This window comes from Galeopterus variegatus, unplaced genomic scaffold, assembly GCF_000696425.1.
Source record: "Galeopterus variegatus unplaced genomic scaffold, G_variegatus-3.0.2 Scaffold6326, whole genome shotgun sequence".
In the NCBI taxonomy this organism is placed as follows: domain Eukaryota; kingdom Metazoa; phylum Chordata; class Mammalia; order Dermoptera; family Cynocephalidae; genus Galeopterus; species Galeopterus variegatus.
The window spans coordinates 12,288-28,656 of record NW_007732437.1 but is presented as its reverse complement, the minus strand read 5'-3'; the positions used below and the strand labels follow the sequence as shown (position 1 = coordinate 28,656).

At 34.0% G+C, this 16,369-nt stretch overlaps 1 protein-coding gene across 1 annotated transcript in view; it reads left to right on the top strand.

The window, feature by feature from the left end:
- LOC103606126 (coiled-coil domain-containing protein 91-like) overlaps positions 1-8,779 on the top strand; it is a gene marked incomplete at its 3' end in the record, with an annotated part of 80,872 nt that extends 72,093 nt beyond the window's left edge. The window contains exons 3-5 of the mRNA XM_008590715.1: positions 3,466-3,558; positions 3,654-3,722; positions 8,603-8,779. Of these exons, the coding sequence (XP_008588937.1) occupies positions 3,466-3,558; positions 3,654-3,722; positions 8,603-8,779 (339 nt within the window). The remainder of the gene's footprint in view (positions 1-3,465; positions 3,559-3,653; positions 3,723-8,602) is intronic.
- Between the last annotated feature and the right edge of the window lie 7,590 nt (positions 8,780-16,369).

The following is a 16,369-nucleotide window of genomic DNA, read 5'->3' as shown; positions in this document are numbered from 1 at the left end:
GGAGCGCCGCCGCGCTTCCCAAGCGGCGCACTTATCCAGTGCGCCACCGGGCCGGCCCCGGCAATAATGTTTTTTTAAAAATGCTATAGGACCAAGTAAAAACAAAAGAGGAATTAAAACTGCCTGAGTATTCAGAGAACACATTGAATCTAGGAGGATGTGTAGGCATTCTCTAGATGATGAATTGAGGAGTTTAAGAGTGAGGTGTGGGGAAAAGGCTTTTTTCAGGCATTTTCAAAGGCAAGTCTTCATGAAAATTTATGACGTATTTTATTTAGAACTACATTGTTAAAGACTTGTATGAAATGATTGTGAGTTTAGATTTTATATGATAGATCAGGTTATTTGAGTCATTGTCGGGGATTCTTTGAAGATTTGAATGCACGGTGTCATTACACATAGTTCTGAAAAAATAATATAAAGGCAATTGTCTGAGAAGACCAGATTGCCATTGTGAACAGCACATACTGTGTAATAAAGTAGTTTTAGCTTTTTAGAATGATCTGAAAAAGAATTGTTAAAATTTGAAAATTTCACATGCCATTGAGGAAAGTATGCTTTCAACTTGCTGGTTTATCTTTCTTGTCCATTCAGAGATCTAGAACACCAGATCAAAAAGTTAGTATGAACAGAGAAACTAAATTCTTACGTGAAAATCCTTTATTTTCAGTAGATAACAATGAGGAAATGTGTGTGCATTTTAGATTGGAAACAAAAAGTACCTTCTTTAAAATAATTGATTGTATTTTGCATGGGAACACTTCTAAGTGTTCTATGATCAAATATCAAAGTATGCTTCTTGTAGGTTTTTTTGTTTGTTTGTTTGTTTGTTTGCTTTCCCATAAGCAAAGATAAATAACAACTTACTTTAGATTTTGGTTTCAGTTCTACAACTAGTTTCCCTATAAGTAGAAAGGCCTGTATAAAAAAAGTTTTAAATATCTACAGGAAGGAAGCTTTTATAAGGTAACCTTGTTTATGTATCCATATATGGGTAGGATGTCATTACAGCTCACTCTTAGTACTTAGAAGGTTTGTACTGTTCTTCATCATATTAAAATCAGAAGGAGAAGGAAATAGGATGTTCTCTTATTTTTTAAGTAGAAGTCTGACAGCTTTAATTTTTCTTTTCTTTTCAAGTTCTAGTTTAATGAATTATGTGCTGTGGTCTGATTTCTAATTCTTCTCCATTGATAGTTAACTTCAATAAGATAATCCATAAAATGAGTCCTTGACAAATAAAAAGTTAAGCAAAAATTTTTAGTCTAGGATATATTACATTTTCTTGTCAGATCTATAATTTACTACTCATGACCTCTCTTCTAAACTGTAACCTCATACTTCAGCAGATTGCTGAACAGTATTCCACTGAGATCTTTAATTCGACATTTTCAAAACCAAACAATTAGCTTTATTGTTCTCAATCCTGCTACTCTTCCTTTTGTCTTGTTAGGACCTCCCCATTTTTCCAGATACGCAAACTGCAGATCTCATTCATCTTTACTCATTCTTCTCTCTTATCTTCTCTGCCTGATTAATTGCTACATCTTAGTAACGCCATATTGTGAANTCTTCTCTCTTATCTTCTCTGCCTGATTAATTGCTACATCTTAGTAACGCCATATTGTGAATTTCTGTCCTCTTTCTACTCCCACTTCCCATATTTGTTTTTATTTATTTTTTTCTGTTCGATGTATGTCTTCTTTGCTTCTTGAATTTGTACTCTTTCCATATTCACACACCACTCTGCATCAGGTATTATCATTATAATATAAGGAATTTAAAAAGGTTTTTTTAGTTAATTTTCAAACCTTTTGCTATGATCTCCAAGGTCCCAGACAATTTGGTTCCTGCGGGAGTTTAAGTTCTTCCCACAGCCTTTTTATATTCATGCATCATTGTTAATGAAGTATTCTCTATTCTAGGAGTACTAGTGTGTTCCTTATACCTATAAAACCCTCTTTTCTTTTTTCCATCAATTAAATCCCACTTTTACATTGGGGTCCATTTCAAATGTAACTCTCTAATTTGTTCCTGATATGCTTTGTCAGAAATTATTAAGCAGTCATTCCTGTACCTTCACCTGGTTATTTGTTTCTTTTTAATGGCATCTTATGTTTCATATTACTTTTTTTCATTAGATTGTAACAAGACCTTTAGGACCATGTATTATATTAATAACACATATATATGGTATCTTACATTTGGTGAGTTGGGTTTGATTCATTAAATGTGTTCTCAATGAATGTTGTATGTGGTCGTCAAAATTGGGGCAGTAGTTTTTTGTTTTTTATCTTGTTACTTTTTGGAACCTTAACTATAGAAAATTAATAATGTCTCAGATTTGCCTTATTATGTAGTTATTTGTAGAGTTTGGAGTTTGACCTGGATGGAGCATAGACACATCCCTTTATCTTCTCACTTTGTGATAAATATTGTAAATGTGGTTGATCTAAAAAAAAGGACATTGATAGTGTATATTGTAGAGGTGGCTAATAGTCTACTAGCTCTCTCCTCTCTTTTTTCACAGCTGAATGTAGAGGATTTTTAAGGTTATAGGAGAAGGTGGGGCTGCAGGATAGAAGAAGACTGGGTCTGTGAATCACCACATGGCACGACCACTATGATCGGGAACACTGGATTGTGAGAAGGATAAAAAATAAAATTCTGTTGTATTAAACTACTCAGATTTAGGGGTGTTACAGCAGCTAATATTGCCCTTACTATCACAACATAGAGTATTTTTTTGATGGCCACTACTATGGAAACAATACATAGATAAATACATCTTGAAGAAAGCATGCATGGTTTTGTTGAAATTGATACCAGATCACAGGAAAAATCACTTATGCAAGTGACGGTTTCTGGTATGAAAAAGAGAATTGTATTAGTCTGTTTCTATTGCTTATAACAAAATACCTGAAATAGGGTGATTTATAAAAAGATGAAATTTACTGCTTACAGTTTTGGAGGCTGGGACATCCAAAGTCCAGGGAACACATTTGGTGAAAGCTTTGGGGGTAGCAACAGTGACCTAGGGATCTCACATAGCAGAAAATGGAGGAGCAGAGAGAGGGAGAGACTTTTATTTTTTTTTAAGTTATCATCTGATTGCTTCTGTTGCTACAAGTTAATAATAATTTTAGTGATTAATTTTTCCAAATTTAATTTTGTAGAATGACATTTTATCATTTTTTGATTAGTTTTCCAATTTGGAGTACTTCTTACATTAGATCTCATCTCATATACTTTGTTGAACTTGGGGGCTAAAAATGTATCTTGGCTCATTATTGGAGAAAGGAGAATTCAGTGTTTTTGACTCCGAAGGCTTCGTTTTAGCAAACTTCCCATGGTTTCCTCCAGTAACTACTTCAATACTTCTGAGCACATGAATTCTACAGCTGTTATCTTTATTGATTATCTATCTCAGAACCATAATCATAATCCAGTTATCTTTCCTTGTAGCATCAGAGGCTCCTTGAAATGCTAGATACAGAGAAGGAACTATTTAAAGAAAAAATAAAGGAAGTTTTGGATCAGCAGTCTCAAGAACAGAAGGTAATACTATAAGTGTGCTCGGAGTGTGTAAAGAATGTTTCCTGTTACCTTAAATAATACGTTTAGTATCTTCCCAACTGTCCTATCATTTACAGGAAATATTGCAAAAATGTTTGGAGGAAGAAAGGCAAAGAAATAAAGAGGCGTTGGTATCTGCTGCAAAGGTATTTTCATATGTAATAATGGGTTAGTGGAATTTAAAAATTGAATTCATTAACGGTATTGTCAATCTACTTTGGTATAATGTTTCATTCCAGAAAAATTAGAAAGTGTTTTTCTTTCTTATTATTCCTCTTAAACTTAGGATATGACTATTCACATTCTCGTTAAATTCACATTACGTAAGATTATGATGCCATTGAAATGCTTTACAATATAGATTATTAATTATTTGTTAAAAAGAACATATATGTTAGGACACTAATATCCACCTGATATTTGATAGGTATCATCATATGGTGTGTGTGTGTGTGTGTGTGTGTGTGTGTGTTTGTGTGTGTATACCAAGGTAAGTGATTTCTAAAGCCAAGTTTAAAATAACTCATTTAAATAGTATATTCATTGATATAAAACAAATACACTTATAGCACTCCCTTTTGAGTTGGAGATTTAAAATTAAATTTAGAAAATAAATATTGAACATCTCACTGTGCCAGGGATGTGATTTTGCCATTTTCTTAAAGAATTTACAAAGAAATTTTAAAAATGTTCCTTAGGGGCCGACCCCTGGCTCACTCGGGAGAGTGCGGTACAGATAACACCAAGGCCACAGGTTTGGATCCTATATAGGGATGGCCAGTTCGCTCACTGGCTGAGCGTGGTGCTGCTGACAACACAAGCCCAAGGGTTGAGATCCCCTTACCGGTCATCTTTTAAAAAATAAAATAAATAAAAAATGTTGCTTACATACCAATAAGGCAAAGAGGAATATATTAAATTATTATTATGTGTGTGGAGATAAGGTATTCACATCACAGAATTTTTAAACAATAATTACATTTGTAATTAGCCTTAAAGGAAGGTTAGCATTCTGAATTGAGTTTGAACTTCATTCCATAGGTAAGGGAGACATGGTGAAATGTTCTAGCATAGGTGTGAAATAAATGGTATTGACATAAATTTGGGGGAAATTAAAGACAGCAAAATATAGAGGCAGGAAAACTATTAATATAGAGTGCATCAGCAGTCTTGTTAAGAGATGGAGAGTGGTAGAAATAGGCTAATAGTAGTAGCTTGGAAAGGAAAGAAATAGACAAATTCTAGAAATAGGAGATGGAATCAATATATATGTTTGGTGTGGATGATATAAAAGAAGGTCAAATTGTGAACTCATAACTAAGGATTCAGGAATAAAGTGGAAAGTAGTACTGTTCCTTTGGAATAGAGTTTGAGATGCTTTAAGGCAAAAATTAGAATTTTGAAAATTTGTGTCTGCTTTCCAAAACTTAAAGACTTTTCAGATGAGATTGATGGTGATATTAACAAATGTGATTTCTTTATGTTATGATATAAAGAAATGTGTCAAAATCCAGAGAAGATGTGTAACTGAACAAATTAATGTTTTCCAAATAAAAATAGTTAAAAAATCATGCATCAATAAAGCATTTGTTCTGCGTGCAAAAAAGGGTTATAATGTAACAGTATGAAAATTTTAATTGACACAGTTACATTTTTATTACTGCAACTAATAATTAATGATTACTTCTCTCTCATCAACACGGTGGAATAGACAGTCCCAACCTCCACTTTCTCCCGCAGTTGGCCAATTTAAAACTATTAAAAAGCAAAGACTGCCAACCCGAGACCACTGGAGCTCAGAGGAAGAGGACAAGAGACCCATGGCGTTTGTGAAGGTGGGAGAAGCCACAGCGAGAGGAAGAAGAAGCTGTTCCAACTATTTCAAGCCCTGGTCACATCAGGATTGGCCCTTTGAGAGGTGGGAAGAAGCTGCAGCACATATAGCAGGAGCCCAGCAAAAGCCACTGCTGAGCCCTTTGTGTGAAGTAGTCTGGAGTCTACACAGGAGATGAGGTCCTTGGAGAGCACCATATCAGCCCTGAGGGAGAGAGGCTTGCCCATCAGAGAACATTGGGGTGCAGAGTGGGTAGCTGATCTGCCTTCTGATTGGCATAAACCCACTCAGTGGAGATAGGTCAGGGTGATAGAATTGCAGGGGGCACAGTTTGCTGGGAAGGTTCAGTCCCAGGCCAGAATTTCCACATAGCCCAGGTGTATCTGACCTCACAAGACCTAGAAGTGATTAAAAGGCTGACAATTAGAATTCCATCCACACAAAAAAACCTTCCCTAGAGAATCAGCAGCAAAGCAACAATCTAGTATAACCACAGAGCTCAAGGGCTGCTCCCCACCGGAAGTTCCCCTGAATTTGGGATTAACCAAAACCACAGACTAGAGACAAATCTTTGATATCAACTAGTAAACGATTGACACCACCAAGGAACATCTATAAATCCTAGAAGAGGTAGCAGTTGCCTCAAATGCCCATGTATCAATGTAAAGAGACAAAGATCTAGAAAGAACAGAGAAATATGACACCAGCAAATGAAGCACCAGCAATGGACCCAGAGGGATAGTGGATTTATGCAATGTCTGACATAGAATTCAGAATAATCCTCTTAAGGATTTTCAGAGTCACAAGAAAAACAGATAGAAAATTAAATCGTATCTGGAAAACAGTCCAGGAGAAGAATGAGAAACTTGACAAAGGAATTGAATCAATAATAATAATAATAATAATAATAATAATAATAATAATAATAATAATAATAATAATATTCTAGAAATAAAGAATTCATCATCTGAACTGAAAAACTTGATAGAAAGTTCCACAGCAGACCTAATCAGAGGAAAGAATCGGTGAACTTGAAGATAGAACATATGAAATTATCAAATCAGAGAAGCAAAAAGAATAAGAAAAAATGAAACAGAAATACAACAAATATTGGACTCCCTCAAACAAAATAACTGCTACATAATTAGCATACCTGAAGGAGAGGAAAAAGGAAGAGATGTAGAAGGCATACTTGAGAAAATAATGGCTGGAAATTTCCCAAATATAGAGAAAGATGACATCATCCAGGCACAGGAAGCTCAGAGGTACCCAATCAAATTCAATCCAAGTAGGAACACTCCAAAGTATATTGTAATCAAATTATCAAAAACCAAAGACAAAGAATACTTAAAGCAACAACAGAAAAGAAACATAACATTCAGTGGAGCCCCAATACGTCTCTCAATGAATTTCTCAGTAGAAATCTTACAGACCAGAAGAGAATGGGCTGAAGGAAAAAGACTGTCAGCCAAGAATTCTGTATGCAGCAAAACTCACCTTCAAATATGAAGGAGAAATAAAGTCTTTTCCAGACAAACAAGAGCTAAGGGAATTCATCAACACTAGACCAGCCTTGCAAGAAATGCTGAAGGGAATTCTTCTGTGTGAAAGACAACGACACTAAGGAGCACCAAGAAAACATTTGAAGGTACATAATTCAGTAGTAAAGTAAGTTCACAAATAACCTCAAAATACTCCAATGTTGTAATGGTGGTGAATAAACCACTTTCATTCTTGGTATGAAGAATTAAGGACAAACCTAACAAGACACTAACATTCAACAGCCATATGAGAGATAGGCAATATTAAAAGATGTAAATTGAAACAACAAATTGTCAAAAAGTGGGGGGATATGCCACAAATATAGAATTTGCTTTGGCTTTTTCTTTCCTCTTAGACATCAAAGTTCAGTTGTTATTAGTCTAATATAATCTGTTGTAACTCTAACATGATTTCTGTAAGGCTCATGGTAATCATAACACAAAAGCATATGAGATATACTCAAAATAAAGAGAGAAATCAAAATACACTGCTAGAGAAAAATCACTCACCCAACAAGGAAGACAGTAAGATTGGAAAAAAGGATCAACAAAACAACTGAAAAGAAAGGAACAAAATGGCATTAACAAGTCCCTGTATATCACTAATAACTCTACTTGTATATGGATTAAATGCTCCAATTAAAAGACAGAGTGGCTTAAAGGATTATAAAGCAAGAACCAACAATATGCTGCCTGAAAGTAACTCACTTCACCTGTAAAGTATTTCTTGTAGAAATAAAGAGTAGAATATCATTACCAGAGGCTGGGTGGGGAAGGGGGTTGAGGGGGAGAAGAAATGGTGGACTAATGGGTACAAAATTGTGCTATCTACCCTAAGTGCAGTGTATGCATGTATTGAAACAACACACCATACCCCACAAATATGTACAAGTAAATGTTAAAATTAAAAAATTTTTTAAAACAAAAAACCTACCTCCTGTCAAGTTGTGATGTGAAATCATCAAAAATCCCTACAGTTATCTAAACTGCCAACAAAAAAATACTCCTTTTTCTACTACGTATCTTTGTGAGACTGGATTTTCTGTATATGCTTCAAAAAAAAAAAATCATTACAGATTTAATACAGAAGTCAGATATAAGAATCTAGCTGTTTTCTATTGTCAGAAATTACGGAGGTTGAAGATGTTTACAAATAGGTAACAAATGCCATTCTCACTTTTTTTACTTTGGAAAATATGGTTATTTTTCATAAAATATATTATTTGTTTAAATAATGAATTTAATATTATTAATTTAAATGAATTAATAAATATTTTCTTGATTTGAATTTCTAATGGTGAGTATTAATATTTATAACAACATAAACAAAGGCTCTTTGATATTCTAAATTATTTTTAAGATTGTAAGAGGATTATATATCCACATATTGAAATCTGCTACTTTCAGCTACAGCTTGAATTCTTTGAAGTTTTGAAATGCCATGGAAGTGAGGAGGAATATTTGTATGAAAAAGCATAATAGCTTTTATCTTATAGCAATTATTTAATATGCATAAGACCAGCAATGTCAGAACTAAACCTTATAGGATCAAAGTTTTATGTCTTTTAGATTAACCTAATCTCTTATTCAAAGAATTATTGTATAGTTACTTTTTCAAGTATTTTCGTTTTGGTCATTATTTGTTTTGAAGCTTGAGAAAGAAGCGATGAAGGATGCAGTTTTAAAAGCCATAGAAGAAGAAAGAAGAAATTTGGAAAATGCTCATGCTGAAGAAAGGGAATTATGGAGGACAGAACATGCAAAAGATCAAGAAAATGTATCTCAGGCAATTCAAAAAGCTATACAAGAGCAAAGAAAAATAAGTCAGGTTAGTAAAATTAACTCTTTGTAAACATTTCTTTTTTTCTTATATTTCTCAAAGCGAAGTACTGTTATATTATTTTGTCTTACCTATTATCACCTTAGTGGACATACCAGTATTTAATTTTTTTTGTATTTGATGTTAGTATTTTGAACTAATAACTTTTAATATTTCAGTGTGTTTTCATCTTTCTGATATTGAAAACTCAGTAACTTATTACTTACCTTTATACTCTATTTTCAAAAAGGTCAGAATCTAAATTTATGTTTAGTAACTGCAACTAAATTAAGCCTCCTGTTTTATTTTTCTTTTTACAGATACAGCACACACGCATACATACACACACACACACAGAGAATACAAAATAGTGTATTTGTGTAGAAAAAGGTTGATTCAATTAATTTACATCTAATTTGTATATTTATATAATTTTAACTGGTAGCAACAATTAATAAAACTTCCTACATATTTTCTATGGTCTCATAAAGGATGTATACTGATCGACAAGCATGCCCTACGTACAAAACAACTTTTGATTACTTATCTGAACAATTAAAAACTACCTTAGTTTCATTTTCAATAATTGAATTTGCATGGCTATTTTACTTGGATTTAGTCTTTTTCTTTACATAGGTAGTGATACTTGAATAAATCTTCCTTTAAGCACATATATAAAGCAAAAAATAATATTCAAAGAAAGTCTCTTCATGTGGTAAAAGTGTTACATATACTACCGTTATTCACTCAAACCTGTGTTATAAATGGAACTGTAATGACTAACTTTTGAGAACTCATTAACTAATCTTAAAGCCTAATAATCTCAATGTTTGTAATATCCAGGATAAATGTTACATTTTTTGAAGATGTCTCTTAAGTTTATTCTCACGAACATGTATTTTCCTATTTATTATAAAGCTTATACAGATCTGTAGGTAGCATCTATGGGAAGATAACAGTATTGTAGTAACACATCTTTTCTTTTTTGTTACCTTGCTTTTTTTCTGTTAATGATTACCTTCTAATTCTTACTGTAATCTATGCCAAAAAATATTACCGTACCAAAAAATATTCATTGAGCACCTATTGTGTGAGATGTGTAAACATCTATCAGTTCGATTGATTGGAATTCCATGCCAGTAAGTTCAAAATCATTGGTTAAGTTCTTAGTTAGGAGAATTCATCTGAAAAAAAGTTTTGTGACCACACTACTCCTCTAACCACACATAAATGTGGGCCATTATTCACCATGCAATTGGGAAAGAGGGCATGAATAAATCAGAAAACATTCATCACCCAAATGGAAAAATATATACCTTAAAGAGTACATGTCTCTGCTGGTTTATCAGCAGTCTACAGGAAACACTGAAATATGTCATATACTTTTTTCCCCTACAGGTTCAGAGTATGGTGATGATAATCTTCAAGCACATCTTGAATAAACAAATTATATTTATTTTCTTACAAATGTCTGCACGTTATGCTAGAGATTGTGTGAGTGTGTGTATGTTTAATTGCCATGTGGCTGAGAAAGTTGAACAGGGAATATCTACAGCAGAGAGAATTCAGGATTACAAAAATGAGGTGATAGTATCAAATGCACTCAAATGTCTTCTTTAAATATCTCACTCCTTTCATTTTCATGTGGTTGATTTTACTATAACCAACCAATCATCATTCCATTATCCCCTTAAATCTTCTTAGTGCTGTTTTAGTAAATTGTCAAGTAAATTATTTTTCTTGGTGTATAAAACTGTGTGGTGTTGTTATGGGAGCCAATGAAGCTCAAATCTCTTTTACTAATTTAGACCAGCAGGATAAGCAAACAAATTGCTATGGTCAAACTTACTGTTTGATGTTTTACATTAATATTTGAATTGATTGTCTGCTATGTGTCAGGCATTGTACTTATTTCTGGGGACACAATAGTGGGGGAAAAATTTTTCTGCCTTCTTGTGCAGAAGTTGAATAGGAAACTAAATAATACAATGTCAAGTAGTGATCAGTGTCGTGAAAAATAAAATTGTGTAAAGAGCTAGAGAGTGAGGGCACTAATATACGAAGAGAGTAGTCAGGTAAGAGCCCTCTAAAGAGTAAGCATTTAAGGTAAGGCCTGCACTGGTGTTGATGTGAGGAGTTTGCCTTGTGAAAAGGCAAACTTTCTTTGCGAAAGAGTGTTTCAGTCAGGAAGAGTGTTTTAGAGGCATAGCCAGTATAAATCCTTTGAGGCAGAAAGATCCTTGGTATATAAAACTGTATGTTATTGTTATGGGAATAGACAGTTAAGAGGACCAATGGAAAAGAGCAGAATCCAGAAATAGACCCAATTTTTCTGTAATTTACAAATCTGTAAAAATAGTATTACATATTAGGTAGGAGAAGATGAACCTTAGCAAATCAAGGTTTTAAATCTGGATTCCATGGATGGGGGCCTATACAGTCTGTGTATTTATTGAAATTATACAAAACTGCATATATGTACAGATTTTTCTGCAGAGATGGTTTTGGAAAATGTAAAAGTAACTTTCTCATAAACCTGTTTTGTCCTTGAAACTATATATGCCCACTCCACTAGTTTGAAATAATTTTCTCACAGGCCTGCTTTGTTTTAGAAGTAATATCTTGTCCTTGAAACTATGTTTGCTTGCTCTGGCTATAAATCACCGCTTGCTCTTTTGGCTTTTGTAACAAGAGCTTATCTGCACAACCGCATATGCTAGCTAAACTGCTGAGAAAAGAAAAAAAAATGTGTAAAGAGCCCTGGAACAGTCTGCCTATAAAAAACCTTGTCAGATCTAGGTTTGGGGACCATGATTTCAGGTCATGAGCCCATCTGGTCCCACTACCATAATAAACACCTGGCTCTCTAACCTTCCAAGTGTTTGAGGGTGCTTCCTAGCAGAGTTTGTTTCCACAACAGTGGTACATAGCTTTTGTTAAATTTCCAGGTATCTTACTAATTAGCCCAGAAAAGATTAAAAATAATTGCAACAGGCTCCCCGTTTTCTTCTGGGCTCTCTATAGTAAAATGAATCCCAAATAGATTGATCTATAGATTAAAGGTACTAAAAAGAAGTTGGGCACATATTGATACTCCTTGAAAGGAAGAGTCTAAACAAAATTCTGAAATGGTGGACTAAGGATCTCCACAAATTATCATCTACATGAAGGCAATGGAAAACCCTAGCATAAATTGTCAAAACCAACTTTCTTAGAACTCTGGATATTAACCAAAGGCTAACAACAGTCCAAATGTTTATTCAAGAAAAATGGTTAAATCCCACTAACAACAGCAAGCTTTGGAGAGCTTTAACTTGCTCTGTTTCCATTCCGTCTCCCCAGCTCCATAGTATTTTTAAAAATGTGTAGCCTGATAACTACAGTAAATGCAAATGCAGCATGTAGAAGCCACTGGAGAGGAAAGACCAGTTTTGGAACTCCACAAAAGCTATATTCTCAGAGAATTGTTACTATTTAACCTGTTTAATAGCTCCTGCAAAGTTGCCATTTGCAAGACTTTTTGATATTTGACCTGATTCAAGCCTCACTTAGTGGGAAAAGCCCTATCTCCAGAATATTTGTCAAAAACAATAAGTAGCAATTGTTTATCTTCCCAGCTGCATGTTACAGAGATCCAGTTGGAGCAAATAAGAGGATGACCATATAAAGGAAAATCTGGGTGGGAAATGTGATTGCCATAGGTAGATTTGAAAAGCTCTAACTTTTGAAGTACTCCTGTAGTTCTTGAAGGTCACACACTTGCCAAGGACAGAAATAAGGGCCTATCTTTTGCCGACTTTTGATTCTATGCATGCAGGACATGAAGGCCAAGGTAGAGTTGTAAACTGCCAGAGTACTGAAGGTGTGTCCCAATTAACAGAGCCCCTTGGAAGAGCATGGAAGACTTGTTGGTTCAAGGTATTTAAGGAACTCTGACTCTTAGCTGACCACTGTGTTAATCCATAAGAGATTTCAGTGGCTACACATGGCAAGGAATATAGACTTCACAGAATTAGTCCAGAAAAATTACATGAAAAGTTCCTAAACAAACAGACAGCAAAAATAACTGCATCAGAAACATCAGTAAGTAATTTGCAGGGCATGGAGGAGATCTGATTTCTTGAGTGGCTACATTACATTACTTTAAATGTACAGTTTTTATCAACAACAAAAGAATTATCAGATGTACAATGAAACAGGAAGTATATGATCTATAGACAGAAAAAACAAATACAGTCAACAGATACCACTGAGAGGACATAATAGGCAAATACTTTAATCTGCTATTATAATTATATTCAGAAAACTAACAGAGACCATCCTCTAGATTTATAAGCCCTTATCCTATATTTTATGTGTATGCGTGCTTTTCAGAAATTAGTCCTAGAATTTTTCAAGGACTGCTCCATTAATTTTTATTTTTTTAACTTTTATTGAAATATAATTGATTATATGTATCTGTGGAGTACAGTGTTAAATTTCAATACCTGTGTGAAATATGTGATGCTGAAATCAGGATAATTAGTATGTTCAACATTATTCAATGTAATCATTTTTTGTGGCCCTTTACCAATTTCTTGCTAAGCCCTCTTCCACCTCCCTCTTTCTCACCTCTAGTAACCTCAGTCATTTTCTCTCCTTTTGAAAACTCAACATATTATTTTGATTCTTGTATCTTTCTTTCCTTCTTTTTTTATTTGTTTTTTTTTTAGCTCCTACATATGAGTGAGGACAGGTGGTAATTCTCTCTCTGTGCCTGTCTTATTTCACATGACATAATTTTCTCTAAGTTTATTCATGTTGCTGTGAGTGACAGAATTTCATTCTTTTTTATGTCATAGTAGTATTCCATTGAGTGTATATGCAGCATTTTCCTTATCCGGTCATCCATCAATGGGCATTTAGGTTGGTTCCAACTCTTGGTTATTGTAAATAGAGCTGCGGTAAAAATGGGAGTGTAGGTATCCCTTCAATTTCCATTCCTTTGTGTACATACCCAGCAGTGGGATTGCTGGATTATATGGCATTTCTATCTATAGTTGTTTGAGAAACCTCCCTGCTGTTTTCCATAACGCTGCTCTAATTTACACTCCTACCAACACTGTGGAAGGGCTCCCCTTTCTCCACATCCTTGCTAGCATTTTTTATTCTCTCTTTTTTTTATAATTGCCAGTCTAAGTATGGTGAGGTAATATCTCAGTATGGTTCTGATTTGCATTCCCCCCAGATACTTAGTGATGTTGGACATTTTTTCATTTGTCTATTGGTCATTTGTGTATATCTTCCTTTGAGAAATGCCTATTTGGCTCCTTTGCCCATTTTTTAATCAGGTTACTTGTTTTTTTTAACTGTTAAGTTTTTTGGGTTCCTTGTATATTCTCGATATTAATCACTTCTCAGATGCATAGTTTGCAAGTATTTTCTCCCATCTGTAGGTTGTCTATTCACTCTGTTAATTGTTTCCATTGCTGAGCAGAAGCTTTTTACTTTAATGTAATCCCATTTGTTTACTTTTTTCTTTTGTTACCTGTGCTTTTGGGGTCTTATTCCTAAAATCTTTGCCCAGTCCACCTTCCCAAACTGTTTCCCCTGAGTTTTCTCTTAGGAGTTTTATAGTTTCAGGTCTTAGGTTTAAATCTTTAATCCACTTTCAGTTGATTTTGGTTTATGGTGAAAGGTACAGGTCTAGTTTCATTCTCCTGCATATGGATATCCACTTTTCCCAGCACCACATATTGAAGAGACTGTCTTTTAACCAAAGTATGTTCTTGGTGCCTTTGTCAAAGATTGATTGGATGTAACTGTGATTTCTTGGTTCTCTATTCTGTTCCATTGGTCAGAGTGTCTGTTTTTATGCCAGTACCATGCTGTTTATTTACTACAGCTTTATAGTATAATTTGAAGTCAGGTAGTATAATACCTTTATTTTATTTTTTTTGCTCAGGATTACTTTGCATATTAGGGTTCTGTTTTTCTATGTAAATGTTAGGATTGTTTTTTTTTCTATTTCTGTGAAGAATGTCATTAGTATTTTGATGGGGATCACATTGAATCTGTAGATGGTTTTGGGTAGTATAGACATTTCACTGTGTTGATTCTTCCAATCCATGAAGAAGGAATGTCTTTCCATCTTTTGGCATCCTCTTTAATTTCTTTTAGCAGTGAGTTACAGTTCTCATTATAGAGATCTTTCACCTCCTTGGTTAAGTTTATTCCTAGGTATTTCATTTTTTTGGTGACTATTGAAATTGGATTGCTTTCTTGATTTCTTTTTCTGTTAGTTTATTGTTGGAGTATAAGTATGGTACTGACTTTTGTGTGTTGATTTCATATTCTGCAATTTTACTAAAATTGTTTATCAGCTGTAGTGTGTTTTGGTAGAGTCTTTAGGTTTTCTTCTATATATAGTTTCATGTCATCTGCAAACAAGGATGATTTGACTTCATCTTTTCCAAGCTGGATACACCTTTTTTCTTTCTCTTGCCTGATAGCTCAGGTTGGTATTTCTAGTAGTGTATTAAATATTAGTGGTGAGAGTTGGCATCCTTGTCTTGTTCTTGTTAGGATGATATTGGTGGTGGTTTTGTCATTTATGTCTTTTATTATTCTGAGATTTCCTTCTATACCTAATTTGCTGTGAGTCTTTATCATGAAGGATGTTGAATTTTGTCAAATGCTTTTTCTGCATCTGTTGAGATAATCATATGGTTTTTGTCCTTGATTTTTGTTGATGTAGTGTATCATATTTATTGACTTCCATATGTTGAACCATCCTTGTATCCCTGGGATGAATCCCACTTAATCATTTGTGAAATTTTTTGGATGTGTTCCTGAATTCTGATTGTTAATATTTTGTGGAGGACTTTTGCATATATGTTCATCAGAGATATTGGCCTGTAGTTTTCTTTTCTTCTTGTACCTTTATTTTGGTATCAGGGTGATGGTGACATAGAATGAGTTTGGGAGAATGGCCTGTGTTTCAATTTTTTGGAATAATTCGAAGAAAATTGGTATTAATTCCTCCTTAGAAGTTTGGTAAAATTCAGCAGTAAAGCCATCAGGTCCTGGGCTTTTCTTTGTTGAGAGACTGTTTACTGCTTCAACTCATTACCTGTTATTGGTCTGTTCAGGTTTTCTCTTTCTTCTTGGTTCAGTCATGGTAGTTTGTATGTTTCCAGAAATTTGTCCATTTCCTCCAAGTTTTAAAATTTGTCGATTTATAGTTTTTTATAATACTCTCTACTGATTTTTTGTATTTCTGTGGTATCAGTTGTAATGTTTCTTTTTCATTTCTGATTTTTGTTATTTGGGTCTTCTCTCCCCTTTTTCTGGCTAATGTACCTAGTGGTTTGTCTATTTTATGTTCTCAAAAAAATACAAAAAACACCAGCTTTTTGTTTCATTTTTAATTTTTTGTTTGTGTCTTAATTTTGTTTACTTCTCCTCTGTTCTTAATTATTTCTTTCTGTCTACTAATTTTTGGACTGGAATGTTCTTGTTTTACTAGCTTTTTTATTTTTATTTATTTATTTATTTTATTTTATTTTATTTTTGTCTCTTTTTTACTGACCGGTAAAGGGATCGCAACCCTCGGTGTTG